Genomic DNA, 16,704 nt, shown 5'->3' with positions numbered 1-16,704 from the left:
TTTGGATGTGATCTTGTTGGAATTCTTGGAACTGCATTTTGCATATTTGGGTCATTCTACAGAAACGTCCACTTTTGGTATGTCAAGTTTTCTAACATTTAAACTTAAACCACATTATTAGATTACTCTTTGACTTTATGAGTACACATAAATGACAGCTTAATGATTTTTTATTTTTTGTGTGCATGTACTTAGAGACTGCATACACCATTTTTGTCACTGGTGTTACCTTACTTCTTTAGCAATATTAAAGGTGTTTATGAAATATTATTCATAAATAAATTATTCATAAATTATATCATATATATTATTTATGATTATATCAGCTTACTTCTTAAGTGTAACAGAATTCAATGCATTTAAAATTATCATCATGTTACATGTGAAAGATTTTATTTAATGTGAAAGAAAAAAACACCAGTGACAATAAGACCAGTGACAATTTCCATGAAAACTGCATTTTACAAAATTGCTGCTGCAAAGTATCAAACCACATGTTGTCAATCATTGTATACTCACTAAATTAAGTAGTTTAATTCATTTGTATTTTAGTTTTTTGCAATTCCCAAACAAAAAAAGAGGTCATACCAGTGACTTAAACTAAAAGCTTCATATGAAATCATGAGATAAATGAGAAGATTTCTGATAACGGAAAAGAGACAGTGGACTTATCATGGGCTTCTCTTCATAGATCTTAAGGAAAGTGAAAGAAGGAAGTCAAGTGATGTCATCAGTGTGATTTTTATTTAAAAATAAGAGCTTTTTTGTTAAACGGTAACACCAGTGACACAACTCCACTACTTTCATTATATATTTTATAATATTTATATAGCATTTTGTTTTTTAATGTAATTTACATCATATATTTGATAGTTATAGACACATTATTGTATTTAAAATGGAAGGAAACACTGTTTTTGATCTCAAAATAAAGCATTTTCCCTCTGTACATGACTGTGGGGACGAGCACTTCTGTGGTGCTTGGAATTATAATAATTAATAAAAATCAAATAATTGTTCAAATGACATATTGTTTCATTTAAAAATATAAAAATTGTAACCCTAAAGTGTTTTTCAAGTGTAATATTTCTGCAAAGATTAGGGACAGAAAAATGAACATTTCCGTAGAATGACCCAGGCACTTATTTTGACAAGACAAGTGATGCACACAGGTACACTCGATGCACAGAACACATATTTTGAAAAAAGGAACCACACACATGATGGGCTACATGCATGTTGTGATGAACTTCACATCAAGCACCCTCAAAAAAAGAAGTCACCAGCCGCCACTGGCCATTTTATTGTTGTTTGGAAGTTGGAGGTCTTGGAGTGTGAAGGGTTAAAAAATATGCCTTTCATCTCACTGTGATGGCAACACCAGATCTCACTCATTCACTGAACACAAATGATAGAAGTCTAAGTGAATGTTTTAGAAATGTGAATACTGTGTACTAAAAAATGGTCACATGGGGAAGTATTCTTTACAAATATATATATGCATACATTTGGTACCTATACTTATCTTTAGTTACTAATATGCACTCTTTGGTACCAGTATGACCAAAAATGTGACTTTTTTGACAACATAGCTCCTAATCTGACATAAACTAACTTTATTTTTCTGATGTAGTTGAGTTCTTTCCCATATTATGAGAATTATGTGAGTTTTATTTCGTTTTGCACACAGGGGGCAGCAGAGAGCTGAAGTGTTGCTATCATTATGAACACACCCTTGCTGCCCCCTGTTGGCAGAAGTCCAGCATTTCTTAATCTCTTATATCGACAAATGATATAAAATATTCACAAAGTCCAAAAGGTACATGTTCAACTCAATCTTCCTGTAATCCACGTGACGTCATAAATAGCCTGACATTTAGTTAAAGCAAATATTATCCATTTATAAATGCAATTTAGTGATTTTGTCAATTACATCCGTGTCTTTAAAAGATGTGCATTTTTCACTTAATCATATTTTCCATGATCTAACTCATTTCCTTTAATTATTTATAAAATTAGTTAATTATTAACTTAATATCTACAATTCGTTTCACTCCACTTTGCTGGTTTTATTATATTGTAGACAAGTGTATTATTAGTCAGGGCCGGAGTGGGACTCATTTTCAGCCCTGGAGTTTCATGCCTTAGACTGGCCCACTTTAGTTTTAATAATAATATAATTAAATCCTCAGTAGCCTGCATAAGTTTGCAATAGTGCACTGTTCTCTGCAGCTTTGCAATTCATTGTATTTTTAAAATATATAATTTCCAATTCAGTTTTAATACAGTAGCATAAACAATTATTATTCAAAACCTATTCAAAAACTACTAAAATGGAACAAATGTGTTTCTCTTTTTTCCCCTTTATTTCTATATTTTTTTAAGGTGGGTCTTGAGATTACCTGCTGGGCTGAAAAAGTTTGGAAACCCCTGAAATGCAATACACAAGCAAGATTTATGAAGTATGCAGGGGAAACAGATGGAAAAATACGGATAAAAAATTGATAAATTTTTTTACTTAGATCATGTATGTTGCCAAATAACTTAAGCTATGCCTACTTTGTTTTAAAAAAGAACAAATATATAATGGACTTTCAAAAGTTTGTTTTACTTGAGAAAAGTAAATATAAAGTAAATCACAGTTATATGAAACTTACTTTTTTCCAATTAACTGATGAGTTTTGCATCAAATAGATTTGTCACTCTTGCAATAGATGGTGAATTATGACTATTCATTCATTGTTACATCTATGACTTAGATTTAAAAAAATATATACCACGGGTCTGTTGAAAGCTGCATTCTGATTGGCTGAGAAATGTTCTATGGGTGTTGATTATTTTTCTGTAAACCGCACACCTAACTTGTCAAATGTCTTAAAAATAGGCACCAGAGCAATGTTTGTGGTAACCGTGGTATAATTGATTCCGGTCCGCTTGGCGTCGTGCCTCATTGCCACCTTGGTGTGCATTATTTTCTTATAATTCAATGGCCCGTCGTCAATTATTCCTTACATATATATGATTTGTAGATCCTTTTCCTTTCAGAAACCGTTCGTATCAAGTTGCGCTCAAGTTTATTTTTAATCATGCATGACAACACCGGTCCTTTATGGTTTACCATAAAAAGCAGAACACTAGATCCTTATTGTCTTTTATTGTCACAATAATATTTACAGAATATTTGTAGTAAATAAGTGCAATATATATTAAACAATTTATTATTATAAAAAACAGCCATTGGTTATATATGATTTGAGAGTTTTCACTTATTTAGATTTGATGCTGTAAGATAAATAGTGTGATATTAGTGTGGCAAATCTCTGCAACAAGAAAAATGAATTACATCTTAAACTCTAAAGCCTTAACAGAAATAACATTGTAATATATAACTAGTTTCTAGATTTTTTTAAATAGGTGAAGACATTTACGAAACATATTCCGGAATTCTCGAGTACAATAAACCAACCATTCCTACCACATAGGTAGATAAGGTAGCACTTTATATTACAGTACTTGTACTCATCTTGTACATAAATGGCAAATATGCTGTTACAGACAAATGTGTGGTACTTACCCTTGATTTGTACTTACTGTACCTACAAATGAATATACAATATACCATGTACATACAATTTCTAATTTCTAGTTTGTTATTAGTGAGCATATATATACACACTATAAGTACTTGCCATTAACCCACACTTGCATGTAAGTACTAAATACTTATATTCATTTGTACACTCTAAAAATGCTGGGTTGTTTTTAACCTAGAGTTACTTAATAACTATGTACCAGTAATGATACCATTTAATTAACATGTAGATACTCAAAAGTAAGTACCACACATTTGTCTGCAAGTACAACACATTAACCATACATGCACAAGGTAAGCACACTTACTGCAAAATAAAATATAAAAATAAAGATATACAGTGGCCTCAAAAAAAGTATTTTGACACTTAAACCACCCAAGTTGCATTTATTTATCACATATAGACATTTCACATACACACCTACCCCAAATAAAAGTTTAAGCAGGTGATACTTTTTATCAAATTAAATGACATATTTTTAAGTGTCCACTTGTTAGGGCCACTGTATATACCCATTAATTTATATTATATTAATATTGTATTAATACATACATTAATACAATTATTAGTCATAGCAAATACACCACATTTTAAAATGATGTTCCTGTGAGTGAAAAACATAAGAAATTGTGTCATTTTGCTTAAGTTAGAACAGCATGATGTCTTTGGGTGCATCCTCGGTTGGTTTTTCCTGCTGTTTGCGCCGTTTGTATGCAGTGTGGACATACAGATACACCAATACTATAGAAATCAGGTTGGTGCCAATGTACGGTATCAGGAGAAAGAACCCGACCTGAAGATCTGCCTTACTTTGCTTCAAGTTCACGTCGCTGTTTTCAGCTAACACCAGCGTCTGAAACATCTGAACCGGGTAGATGTTCACCACGTACAGAATTAGTGCCAGGAATGCCACACACGCTAGATGAGGGAAAAAGAAAGTGAACACAGTTTCCTTTAAACTGATCTCTTATTTAGGGGTAGGGTTACAGTGGTGTCCAAAAGTCTAAGGCAACATCTCCTTAAAATAAGGAGAACAGTTTAGGTTTTGAAAACAAAGTTTTGACCAAAAAATACACAAAAACTTTGACACTGCTTTAAATAGATGCAAATTTGTGACGTTAAGATTTTGGTGCAAATGATCTGGTGTTCTTGTTTCCATTGAAACACACAAGATGCTCTTTGGAACATTTAACATTTAGTAGATCATAAGGTTTTGCACAAATTCAAAATAATGTTTTGATTCAAATTTACACTGAAATTATTATGCTGATAGCATTGTATGTATTTCCCAAATAATGCAAAATCCCATACGAAAAAAATATATAATTTCAAAAAAAATTTAAATATGCAAAAAATGCCAAAAATACACTCTAAAATGGCTGGGTTATTTTTTACCCTTGTTGGGTAAATATTAGACAGAACACAGCGTGGGGTAAAAATTGACCCAATGCTTGGGTCATTTTTAACCAGACTGATCTCACGGAAAGTCGTGTTATAGTCACACAAAAAAATATATAAATTTATTTGTGTCCATTTAGCTTTTTTGTGCCTTGTCACTCACACACATTTCTATAAATAGTTTTCATTTTCGTGTCATTTTATGTATTGTTTTCTCATAGTTTTTTTCTTATTTTCTTACCATTGTCGCTTGGGGTGGGGTCAAAATCACTTTCTGTTACATTTTTAGACATCCTAACCCAAACCCCAACTCTAACCCCAATCCCAAGCGACAATGATTTAAAAATAGGAGAGAAAAATTAGAAAACAAAACATAAAATGACACGAAAAAAAGTCGTCCATTTTTAAGATGTATATTTACTGAAATATATTTTAAAATATGTTTACATTTTTTTCCACCAATATATTTTTTGGCCATTTTTTTATATTATGTAAAATATTTAAAAAATAAATATATTTTAAGACATTTAAATTCACATCGCATTGGAAGAAAAACTTTTTGTGCTACAAACCTGTAAACATAACAGGCTTGTAGTAATTAAACATATTTTATATTGCAAACATATATTTATAATTTTATATACAAATACTTACTTATACTATATACATTTTATACAAACACTTATATTTTGGCCAGGAAATATATTTTTTGCCATATGGGTTTCAAAATTAGAAATGTATTTTGAAATAAATGTTCATTTTTGGAAGGTTAAAACTAAAAATTAAGCTTTACATTCTACAAAAATTATTTAGCATAAATTTAAAACATTTTTGGCCAAATTTTTTTTTGCCATATGGAAAGCTGTATTTGACTTTATGACAGTAAAAATCTTTATAATCTCACGCACTGAATCCACTGCAGGCGTAAAGTCCTATTGGTCCCATATAGGTCTCATATGGATTACTGAAGCTGTTGTACAATGTGATCAGAATACTTCCTGCTGACCCCAAAAGAGCAAAAGCCAAAAGTGCTACAACAAGAATGTGTAGTACAACTGGAGCTCCACCCATTTTTGCCAGACGATTAAACACTGAAAACCATAAAAAGAGTTAAAGTGAATGAGCCCATATTATGATACGGTACAAGAGACATCCTGATGGTAAACAAAATTATATAATTTGTGACAAATTGCAGTAATACATCCTCAGCCCAAGCCCTAAAATTCCAAAGTCCACCTCAGTAAAGTTTTCAATGAGTTTTTGATGAAATTTTACTGTGTATGGTTACTTTGGTATATTGCATAAAAGCATCTATTAATTTAAATGTATTGATATCATATACAGTGAGATCAAAAAGTATTATATTTTAAAAATTTCTCATTTCGTCCGGCCTCTTTTAAACATGTTTTCACTGCCATAAGGAAAACAAAATGGCATCTGCAAACAAATGATGCTAAATACTTTCTCAGAATTCTGAATTATTCATTTCTTGATATATATTTTATATTTTTAATACAACAGGTAATTTTAGTGTTTGTCTTGATATTACATTTTTTAAGTTTTGACCCGTGATTGGTTGACATAATTTATAAAACAAATTGAAATTGTTTCATTTCATTTTTAAGTCAAAGTAACATAAAAATATATTTTAATTTGATAAAGATGCTGCATTTTTACAGTGTAGGTTTCTTAGCAAAAAAAAAAACATTCTTTTTCTTTGTAGTGAGGTTAGGTTATTTTGTATTAGGGTATTTTGACTATAAAAAGAAAGGAAAGAAATGGTTTTATCATGTAAAATCAATTAAATTAATCTTCTACGTAGCCAATAGCCATCTTACCTTCTACTGGTAGTCCAAGTGTATCAAAAAATGGGCAGGAAATTTTGACCTCTGAGCCATTGAAAAGACCGATTATAAGTTTTGAAGTCCCATTATAATTATCTGAAGAAGTTGGAGAGCAGGCCTGGGTAGATGTTGCCCAGTCTGTAGACATCCCATAGCCCAATACAGCCACGCCAGCTGCGCTTAAAAAGGCACTTGATAAGAAATGTGCTAGTTTCTCAGTGGATGGCATTGTTGCTGTGTTTTTCAGGAGTTACTGAGATCCTTGCTTGAGAAGTTTTCCAGTATATTTCCCACTTAAATGTTTTTCGTTCAGCTCACAGAAAAAGATCATTTGAGTCCTGGTGCTCGTGGTAACATCGAGAGCTCGGGATGGGGTCAGGGGTTGAGGGTGGTGGGGTAATAAACGCTGCTGATATAGGCTGTACTTTGTCACTGATCTGAAATCAGTATCAGGTGTATCCCAGCAAAGGCATTGGCTTGGTTTTGGGTGGGGACAGCTGATCTCAGATGAGCTTGTGATTAAATTGGTCATCTTGGATGGCAATAAAGTGATAAAGTACAGCTGCCTGTGTTGTCATGGTGTTTATTCTAGAGATCGAAACATCATAAAAGTGACGTATAGGTTTGATCAGTATGAAACCCAAGGTGTTGTCTTGGAGTGACAACTGGAAACATTGTCTTGGGTCTTGTGACATTCGGGATACACTATTAATGGCTTTATTTAGGTCACGGTTTATATTTTTAAAATTATTTTTTGAAATGATTAGTTTTGTGACTTAATTAACAAAAGAAAATTACTGTAGCTCATTTGATATGTCAACATATTAGATATGTCAAGAACATAGGTCTTAAACATGTTCTAATGTTACATAAATATTACTGGATATTTACTGAATGCCAAATTTAGATTGAGTTTTATGCTTTACAGGGTGTACAAAGTCCATTCTTTAATGATAGCAGATTTTCCAGGAAGATCACACACACATACACACACAACCAAAGGTAATATGATCATACATGTGTGGAAACACCCAAACTTTTACATTGTTATTAAATACAGTTTATTACTTTATATTAATAATATATGTTATTATATACATGTTCAATCACTTGTGGTGTATGTTTTTGGGTGTGGGGTAAATTGTCACAATAATCCCTTCCCTATTATAGTCTCCAATACAGTTTATTACTTCATGGGGCGGTTCCCGGACAGGGTTTAGATTCATCCAGGACCAGGCCTTAGTTATTTCACAACATTTAAGTCGTTTTAACAGATTTATTTTACAAAAAAACAATAAGTGTGTGCATTTTGAGACCAAAGCAATGACACTGATATATGTTAAGATGTCAGTGCAAGAGGTTTTTAAATTAGGGCAGCTCAAACATGCATTTTAGTCTAGGATAACCCCTGTCCGGGAAACCGCACTTATATTAATAATATATGTTGTTATTATTATATATACGTTGAACCACTTGTGGTGCATGTTTCTGGGTGTGGGGTAAGTTGTCATAATAATCCATCATCAAACCATTGTTATTATAGCCAACAAATATATTATTGATAAAACGAGGTGTCATTATAGCTTTAAACAACAGATGGCGCTTGTCTTTCATTTATCGCCATTGCGCTTTATTTGCTGTGTACATTAGATTAGGAAAAGATTTCCCCTATATTTATTTCTTGTGTTATTTGTCTTAATTGTTTTTCTGATGACAATTTAATTGCGTTTAGAAACAAACCAAACGTATAAACTGTCTGCTGTGCTAAACAGATGTTACAACCTCAAAGAAATAAACGCATAGAACTGTAACGCGCATGAAACATGCGTTTGATAATGGGCGGGGCTTAGCAGCCCGGAAGCTATTTCTGTTACGATGATATGTTATGACAGATTAAATTTTCTTATTTAAACTCTTCACTTTATTTTTTTATTATTTGATCATATAATTTGCATTACTCATTGTCACGTCTGAACAACGAGAGTAAACAGAGACTATTAATGCAGTAAACATTAGCATGGGCCATGTGGTTCGTGTTACTTTTCTCAACGCTGGACATGGATGTACCAATCACAGTCGTTTGTGATTACATGCTAAAGATTCATATATATTTATAAATATACATTTCTTGGTATAATTTTTATTAATGTATTGCCTAAATTCCATAATAGATGTAAACGATTAAAGTTGTTTAATTTCAAATATTTCCAAAAAGACACAAAACGTCATTACATTTGAACGCAACTCAATGATCGACTCTGCTTTTGGGCCACTCAGCGCCCCGTAGAGGAACGAACTTCATGTCTCAAAAAAAGGCGAGTAACGTTTGTTTTTCACGCCGTTTGTAGTGTACGCTCCTTCGGATCATCTCAGAAATGATCGCCAGGCGGCTCCCAGCCCGAGGAGAGTCCCGGAGAACCGGGCGAGCCGCTGACAGAGCACAGTCAATCCGCAGCTCTTTCCTCTTCAGACAGCCACGATCCGCTTCATAACTGGATCATAAACCTCTGTACTGCTGGAAACCACGCGCTTGTGTTTACGGTAAGAAAATTATTAAATCAGTCAAACTGAATCTCGAGGGATTTTAACGTCAAAACTAAATTAGGCACATGTGTAGGAATGCGCTGTTTATAGTACACTGGAGGGGCGTCAATGCGCGCGAGACACCCGTATTTACGCAAACACAATTGAGATTTACGTGAATGTTTCTGTTGATTTATTTTGATAGGACTTTATGTATTTTGCTTATAATACACGAGTTGTTTTGAAGGAGAGCATCTCCTATGTTGCTAACGTGAAGTAACTGTAATATGTGGGTTAGTGGAGCGAGCTGTAGGCAGAGATGGAGATGGGCTGTTTGGGTGATGTGAGGTATCACATTCAGCTTCATCTCTGCAGATCTGCAAACGCAGAGGAGATGAATGTCATGCATGCGGTCCTCTGGAGCTCGGGTTTATTTCACAGCAGGGATTAGTGACAGAACTATAACCAGAACCGTAGCTAGAGATTAAATTAGTTCTAGAACCATAACTGAACTAGATCTAACTGAACTATTAATAGAACCGAGTAGAGACTGAACTACAACCAGAACACATCTAGAGACAGAACTAGATCCAGATCCAGAACTAGAACTATTACGGGGCAGTTTCCCGGACAGGGATTAGACTAGTCCTAGACTAAAGTAAATGTAAGAACTGAAAACAACTTGCACTGACATATGTTAAAATACATCATTGCCCATTGTTTTGCCTCAAAATGCACACAAGTAATGTTTTATTAAGGCATTTTTGTTAAAACTAGTTCTATTTTCTAATTAAACTAAGGTCTAGTCCTGGCTTAAACTAATCCCTGTCCGGGAAACCACCCCTTCATGTACAGTACAGTTAATGACTGTACTAGAACAAGAATCAAAGCTAGTGATTTAACTAGTACTACAACAAAAATCATGACTAGAGACTGAACTAATCCTAGAATCACGACTAGAGACTGAACTACAAGCAGAACACAGCTAGAGATAGAACTATAACTAGAACCAGATCCAGAGGTAGAGAGAGAACTACAATCATTTTTAATGACTGTACTAGAACCACAACTAGAGATTGAACTAGTACTACAACAAGAACCATAACTAAAGACTGAACTAATCCTAGAATCACGAATAGAGACTGAACTATAAGCAGAAGACAGATAGAGACAAAACTAGAACCAGATCCAGAGGTAGAGAAAGAACTACAACCATTTTTAATGACTGTACTAGAACCAGAACTACAGCTAGAGATTGAACTAGTACTACAACAAGAACCATAACTAGAGACTGAACTAATCCTAGAAACACGAATAGAGACTGAACTACAACCAGAACACATTTAGAGACAGAACTAGAACCAGAACCAGAGGAAGAGACAGAACTACAAGCATTTTAATGACTGAGGTAAAACCAGAACACATCTAGAGACAACTAGAACTGGATCCAGAGATGGAGACAGAACTAGAACTAAAGTTAATGACTGTACTAGAACCAGAACCGCAGCTAGAGATTTAAGTAGTACTAACACAAGAACCACAACTAGAGACTGATTTAATCTTAGAATCGTGAATAGAGACTTAACTACAACTAGTGGCCGGTTGCATAAAACTTTAAGACTAGTCTTAAAAGTTAGTCATGAATTTTTTTCTTCAAGACTGATCATAACTTTTTTAAGTATGTTACATAGAAAGGTAGATTGGTCTAATTTAAATCAAAATAACAAGACAGATTAACCCTAACTAATTGGTAGTTAGTCAGAATCATTCTTAAAGCAACACTATGTAGTTTCCATGTAAAAATGACTTACAGCTCCCCCATGTGGTTGAAAAGCGCAACAGTGCCTGGTATCAGACACTCTTCTGCAGGCAGGGGGAGGGGTGGGGCTTTGTTTCCTACCCTCCACCACCACTTTCAGAGTGTGTTTGTAGCAGCTAGGAGGCTGCTCAGGTTGCAGCAACAGTACAATTTGTCCAGTTAAAAGTTGTTCTATCACTGAAATAATTTTAGAGACATTATTTAAAGGTAAAAAAACTACATAAGGGCTTTTCACACATGAAATTGTTAACCCTGGGTTATTCTAAACCCAGGGTTAATGGAATCCTGGGTTATTTTTTTCATGTTTCACACTGTTCAAACTTAACCAGGGGTTAAGAGATAACCCTGGGTATTCATAATTTGACGTTTCACACTGTGCATTCCTAAACCCTGGGTTAGGAGTCTCCAACCCAGTTTCAACACACCTAGCCTTGATTAGCTACTTCAGCTGTGTTTAATTCGAATCATAACATTCTAACCCTGCTTCGTTTCACACTGCATGCGTTTGGCACCACAATGCAGGGTTAACACCACAAATGCGGTGCTAACCCTGCTCCAGAGCAGGGTTTCATAACCCTGGGTAAAAAGCGGTGCTAACACCGCTTTCAAATTACAGGTGTGAAACGCTCCTTAACCCAGGGTTAAAAGCGGGGTTTAGAATGAAGATAACCCAGGGTTAAGCGCAGTGTGAAAACCCCTATATAGTGTTGCTTTAAGACACAGTCTTAACGTCACAGCTATGTTTATGCAACCGGCCGCAGCTACAGAACTAGAACTAGAACCAGATCTAAAGGTAAAGACAAAACTTCAACCATTTTAATGACTGAACTAGAACCAGAACCACAGCTAGAGACTGAACTACAACCAGAATGTATCTAGAGACAGAACTAGAACTAGAATCGGATCCAAAGATAGAGACAAAACTAGAACTAGAGTTAATGACTGTACTATGACCAGAACCACAGCTAGAGATTGAACTAGTACTAAAACAAAAAAACACAACTAGAGACTGAACTTTTTCTAGAATCATGAATAGAGACAGGACTAGAACCAGATTCAGAGGTAGAGACAGAACTACAACCATTTTTGATGACTGAACTAGAACCAGAACCACAGCTAGATATTGAACTTGAACCAGAACTACAGATAGAGACAAACAGAACCGTTGTCCACAGTTTGTTAGATATGCACATGTTTATAATAAAACGAAACCTCACTAAATCCTTTATATTAGAAATGTGGTTCTTATTTTTACAGTGAATTCCATATTAATAGTCATATGTTAGTGCTAACTAACTGTTTTAGTCATGAAGTAGTGTGTACTTTTTAAGTTCAAGGTTAAAAGATTAAGTTAAAAGATTTTTCCAGTGATATTATTATCTTTCTGTGAAAGTTCTTGCTTTTGGTTTTTCTGAATCGTGGGTCGTAAAATGAAATGACTTGTCTGTAGATAGATATAAGTTGCATTCAAGTAGCTTCATGTTGTGCATTCTCAGTGATGTTAATGCATTTGACACTTTCCCTTTAAAGCGTTTTTTTTTTATTTTGTGTGTGGGTAACAGACATAAGCTTGGGTAATTGGTAATTGGTCTAAAGACGTTGCAGTGTAGCAGGTGAAACAGTTTGTTTATAGTGAACTTGTTAGATCTATTAAGGTCAGAAGGGATCTGATGCTTATCTTGCTTTATAGACGTTGTGCATAGCAAACGGTGAGGACATACAAAGAAGAAAGGGGCTCATTAGAGAGACTGAGGCTTGTTTGTTTCTGTGAGCGACGAAATTAAGTTGCCTGGCGAGGAAACGGGAAACATGTTCTCTAATAAGGATTTAAGTGCATACATATCACAAAGAATGACCCATAGAAAGACCCTTGTTTATGAATCAAGGTTTTGATCAATTAGCACAAACATCAGGGCTTTCACAACAATAAATATACAGAAAGTCAGATAGTCTGTGAGTCAGTGCTTGACTCATTTGCCTCACTAATCAATTCATTGATTAATGGTAGAATGAACTTAGTACAAGCCTTAGTAAATGCATTACAGAAGTTCAAAGTTTGACTATTTATTGTGTCATTGCTTAATATTTGCTGTTATCATTTTGGAAAGTTTCAATTACTATTAAGTCATCAAGCAGGCACTCTTATCTAAAGTAGGGGTGCACTGAAAAATGCAGATATACGCTAATAATACGTGGCTGACTATTCTGAATCACACAGCCGATATTATTCACAGCTATTTCATTTTCTACGGCTTTTAAAAAGTAAGTCCTTATCGATCTGAAATCACTGTTAGTTTCAGTCGTTCATAACATGCATTTAAAAAAGCAACTCTCGTCAAACATAATTATTATACATATTCTTTATTATCATGAAAAATAAATGAAAAGGTGTAAAGAACAGCAATATAAATATATCCTTAAGCCATTTCCTGGAGCTGCGCGTCATAGCTGCATGTGTGTGGTTCTTCGTCTACAGCACATATTGAGTTTCTGCACGAGAGCGCCCCCTGGCTTTTGGATGTAGCGGCATTTTGCCGTAATTCATTGAGAAGCATAGCAAGCATTATCGGCCGATATATCGGTGCACCCCTAGTTCCTAATATCATTAAGTCATCAAGCAGGCACTCTTATCCAAAGCAACTTACAAGTAACATCACAAGTAATTCATCATACAAGACGAAGAGCCAACAATTCACATAATATGATCTATGCACTAAATGTTTGGTAACCGTGGTGTGCAAAGGGGGGGGGGGGGGGGGTTGCCGTAAATTTGTGGAAACTTTCCATGGGAACTTAATCTGGGGAATTTGGGAAATATTCTTAACAGAAGTTTATGGGAATTCACGTGAATTTTTGGGAATTATTTTTAAAATTTAGGGACATTTATATAAACTAACCATGTTGTTTTGTCATAAGCAGACATGCATGCAAGATAATACACATTTTCAAGAATCCTGATACTAACGCTCCTTGAGCCTGGATTTATTTGATAAAAAACCTTTCAGAAGTTTTAAACAAATTTATGTAATTAACATGAATACACTGACATTATTTTGCGTGCAAGGTTCAAGAAATGATCTGTGCATGTTATGGAAGAATGCAAACATGCGGGGGTGTGGCCTCAATGGCCCGTGAGGCCACAACTGAAATTGCATTAAATCTCTGTTATAGACAACTCTGCAAGTTTATTTCCATTAATTCCCGTTAATTCCCATATGTTCCTGTTAATTCCTATGGAAAGTTTCCAGCCTTGAAAATTCTCATAATTTTGCAACCCTAGACAACCGAAACTATTTGGTTGAACATTGAAAAAAAATCGATGATTGGATGAAAGCGTGAAAAGACTGAATGAATATTACTGAACAAAAGATTTTTTAAAAATCATTAATTTGCTCAATTCACAGTAAGGATGTTTTCATACCTAGCTCGTTTGAGCCCTCGAAATGCTCTCAGAGCAATTCAGTGTGTATATGTGAGCAAACCAAGTGATCTCAGACCCTCCTAAAAGGACCCAAAAGGGTGGTCTGAGTATGGGTCGCTTTTGGGTTCTTTTGTAGTTAATTTCTTTTTGACATGTGAAAGCAATGAGGTCCTGGTCTGCTTCGTGTGTGATTTTGACATGAGTTCTTATGAAGTTGTTATGTAAACAAGAAAGGGTCTGAGATCACTTTAGTCCAAAAAAGAACTGGGTCCTCTTTGGAGTCCACTATATTGTGAACACCAAAATGACTGAGGTCACATTCAGTTAGTTCCTTTTCTGCTTCACTTTAAGTGAACTGGGTTTGGTTCTTTTTTCATGTTTAAGTGCTATAATTTGGTCCCCAGTGCTTCTATCAACCTAGAAAATTTAAAAAAGATCAGTAACTTAGTTTTGGTAAATCATTCTCTACAAGCATGTGAAAAAATAGGTCATTGAAATTGTGATGTCAGAAGGGGATCTTATATTAATACCGCCTCTTAATCTGTACTATCCAACCACGGCACTGCCATTTAATGCAGAGATCAACTTATTTTCATTTAAAAGGACACCCAAAAAACGGCACATTTTTGCTCACACGTACAAAGTGGCAATTAATGCTATAATAAATTATCTATATGTAAAGTTTTCGTTTAAAACTTTACATATGAAGAGTTTCGTTGCAAAACGAGATAACCACCGTTTTGTCAATTGTTCAGAAATCTCGTTTTTTGGTTGTGCATTCCAATTCATTTCAATTCAACTGCAGTTGGTTTGTTTTGATTTAAACCTTCATAACTTAAAAAATACAGCTAAGTAGAACCATAAAACAAAATAATAACATGATAACATAATAATAAACATGTTTTGACAAAAATTTAAAAAATGGATTTATCTCGTTTTGCAACGAAACTCTTCATATGTACTCTGGGGACACCAAAGAATTATTTGACATCTTAAAAAGTCTTGTTTAACTATATGTGAAAAACACCCAAAAGATGCAATGTAAAGATAGGCACTATGTCAACTTCTTCAGATAAAGCAACACATCTGGTGTCCATCCGCTCTTGTGACGCTGTTAGAAAGAAGTTTTAATGCTGTGTGTTTGACAGGGTGTGGTAGCGTCTGGTGAACAGCCTCAAGGTGCACATAGCATGTGGGTTGCATCCAGGACTCTTGCTCTCAGCTGTACAAATACAAGCTCGTGTCATGGCTGTACCTGCCGCCTGCATGTGTTTTCCCCACGCGCATCTTACTCACTGAGCCTGCCTCAACACGTCTAGAGATGAGAAGCGCACGTATGCTTCCACAGAAGAGATGGTGAACCTGAGGACATTCAGGAATTCTTGAAATATCTGAGCTGTGGAGTCAGCCGTGATTTTAACGGTTAGTGGGTGACTAGGTGAAACTTTTTCGTAGGGTAGATTGTTGTTTTTGAACTCTCATGGGTGTTATGAGTACCATAAACTTTATCATTGGCTTTAATAATTTAAAGAAGATCCCCCTAGGAGTGTTTTATTGCGCAGAAGTTGCTCTTTTAAAGGCGGGGTGCATGATCTCTGAAAGCCAATGTTGACATTTGAAATCACCTAAACAAACACGCCTCTAACCCAATAGAATCTGGACCTTCTTTTGATAGACCCGCCCCACACATCATTCGCGCGTGACGTGCGCGTCATTCGAGTGAAATTTGCATTATTCGTGCCTCAAATTCACGTCTTTCGCCTAATTGTCTGACCTCTTCACTCACTTTTCTCCAAGCTAGATCCTTTTTATTCCTGATTCTATAAAAGTATGTAGATGTGTCGTACGTAATGTCCAATTAGAACGACGATGATTTAGTCCTTCATTGTTGTTTCGTATTTCTGCCTCCACTTGCTTCGTTGTAATCACGTGAAACGCCCGAAACACTCAATTCATGCCAGATCATGAACGCGGATTGCACCGCAAGATGTTTATCGCGTCTTTGCATTTACTTAACATGTAAATTACTCGCGCTCAACTACTGCTGGGCAAATATTAATCGCGATTAATCGCATACAAAATAAAAGTGTTTTTTTGCATAAAATA

General features: G+C 34.9%; 2 protein-coding genes across 2 annotated transcripts in view; one reads left to right on the top strand and one right to left on the bottom strand.

Moving 5' to 3' along the window:
• Positions 1–3,139: 3,139 nt before the first annotated feature.
• On the bottom strand, positions 3,140–7,225 carry clrn3 (clarin 3). Its single transcript, XM_073867184.1, has 3 exons — positions 6,830–7,225; positions 5,898–6,082; positions 3,140–4,512 (listed from the first exon to the last, which is right to left on the bottom strand). Exons 1-3 carry the CDS (start codon positions 7,062–7,064, stop codon positions 4,240–4,242), a joined length of 693 nt encoding a protein of 230 aa, XP_073723285.1. The 5' UTR covers positions 7,065–7,225; the 3' UTR covers positions 3,140–4,239.
• A 1,885-nt stretch (positions 7,226–9,110) lies between these two features.
• The window catches only part of ptprea (protein tyrosine phosphatase receptor type Ea), a 100,237-nt gene continuing 92,643 nt past the window's right edge, over positions 9,111–16,704 (top strand). Inside the window, exon 1 of the mRNA XM_073867185.1 lies at positions 9,111–9,376. The gene's annotated coding sequence lies outside the window, so the exon portion shown is untranslated. The remainder of the gene's footprint in view (positions 9,377–16,704) is intronic.

Source organism: Misgurnus anguillicaudatus, chromosome 4 (assembly GCF_027580225.2).
Source record: "Misgurnus anguillicaudatus chromosome 4, ASM2758022v2, whole genome shotgun sequence".
NCBI classification, from domain to species: Eukaryota; Metazoa; Chordata; class Actinopteri; order Cypriniformes; family Cobitidae; genus Misgurnus; species Misgurnus anguillicaudatus.
This window is presented reverse-complemented; position numbering and strand designations above follow the sequence as displayed.

What these genes read in the sequence shown, in the direction of transcription:
- clrn3 (XM_073867184.1), bottom strand. Translation starts at nt 7,064, where the DNA reads ATGCCATCCACTGAGAAACTAGCACATTTCTTATCAAGTGCCTTTTTA. An exon ending in ACTTGGACTACCAGTAGAAG is followed by an intron (nt 6,083 to 6,829) that starts GTAAGATGGCTA and finishes TATGGTTTTCAG; the next exon opens with TGTTTAATCGTCTGGCAAAA. An exon ending in ACGCCTGCAGTGGATTCAGT is followed by an intron (nt 4,513 to 5,897) that starts GCGTGAGATTAT and finishes TTCCCTCATCTA; the next exon opens with GCGTGTGTGGCATTCCTGGC.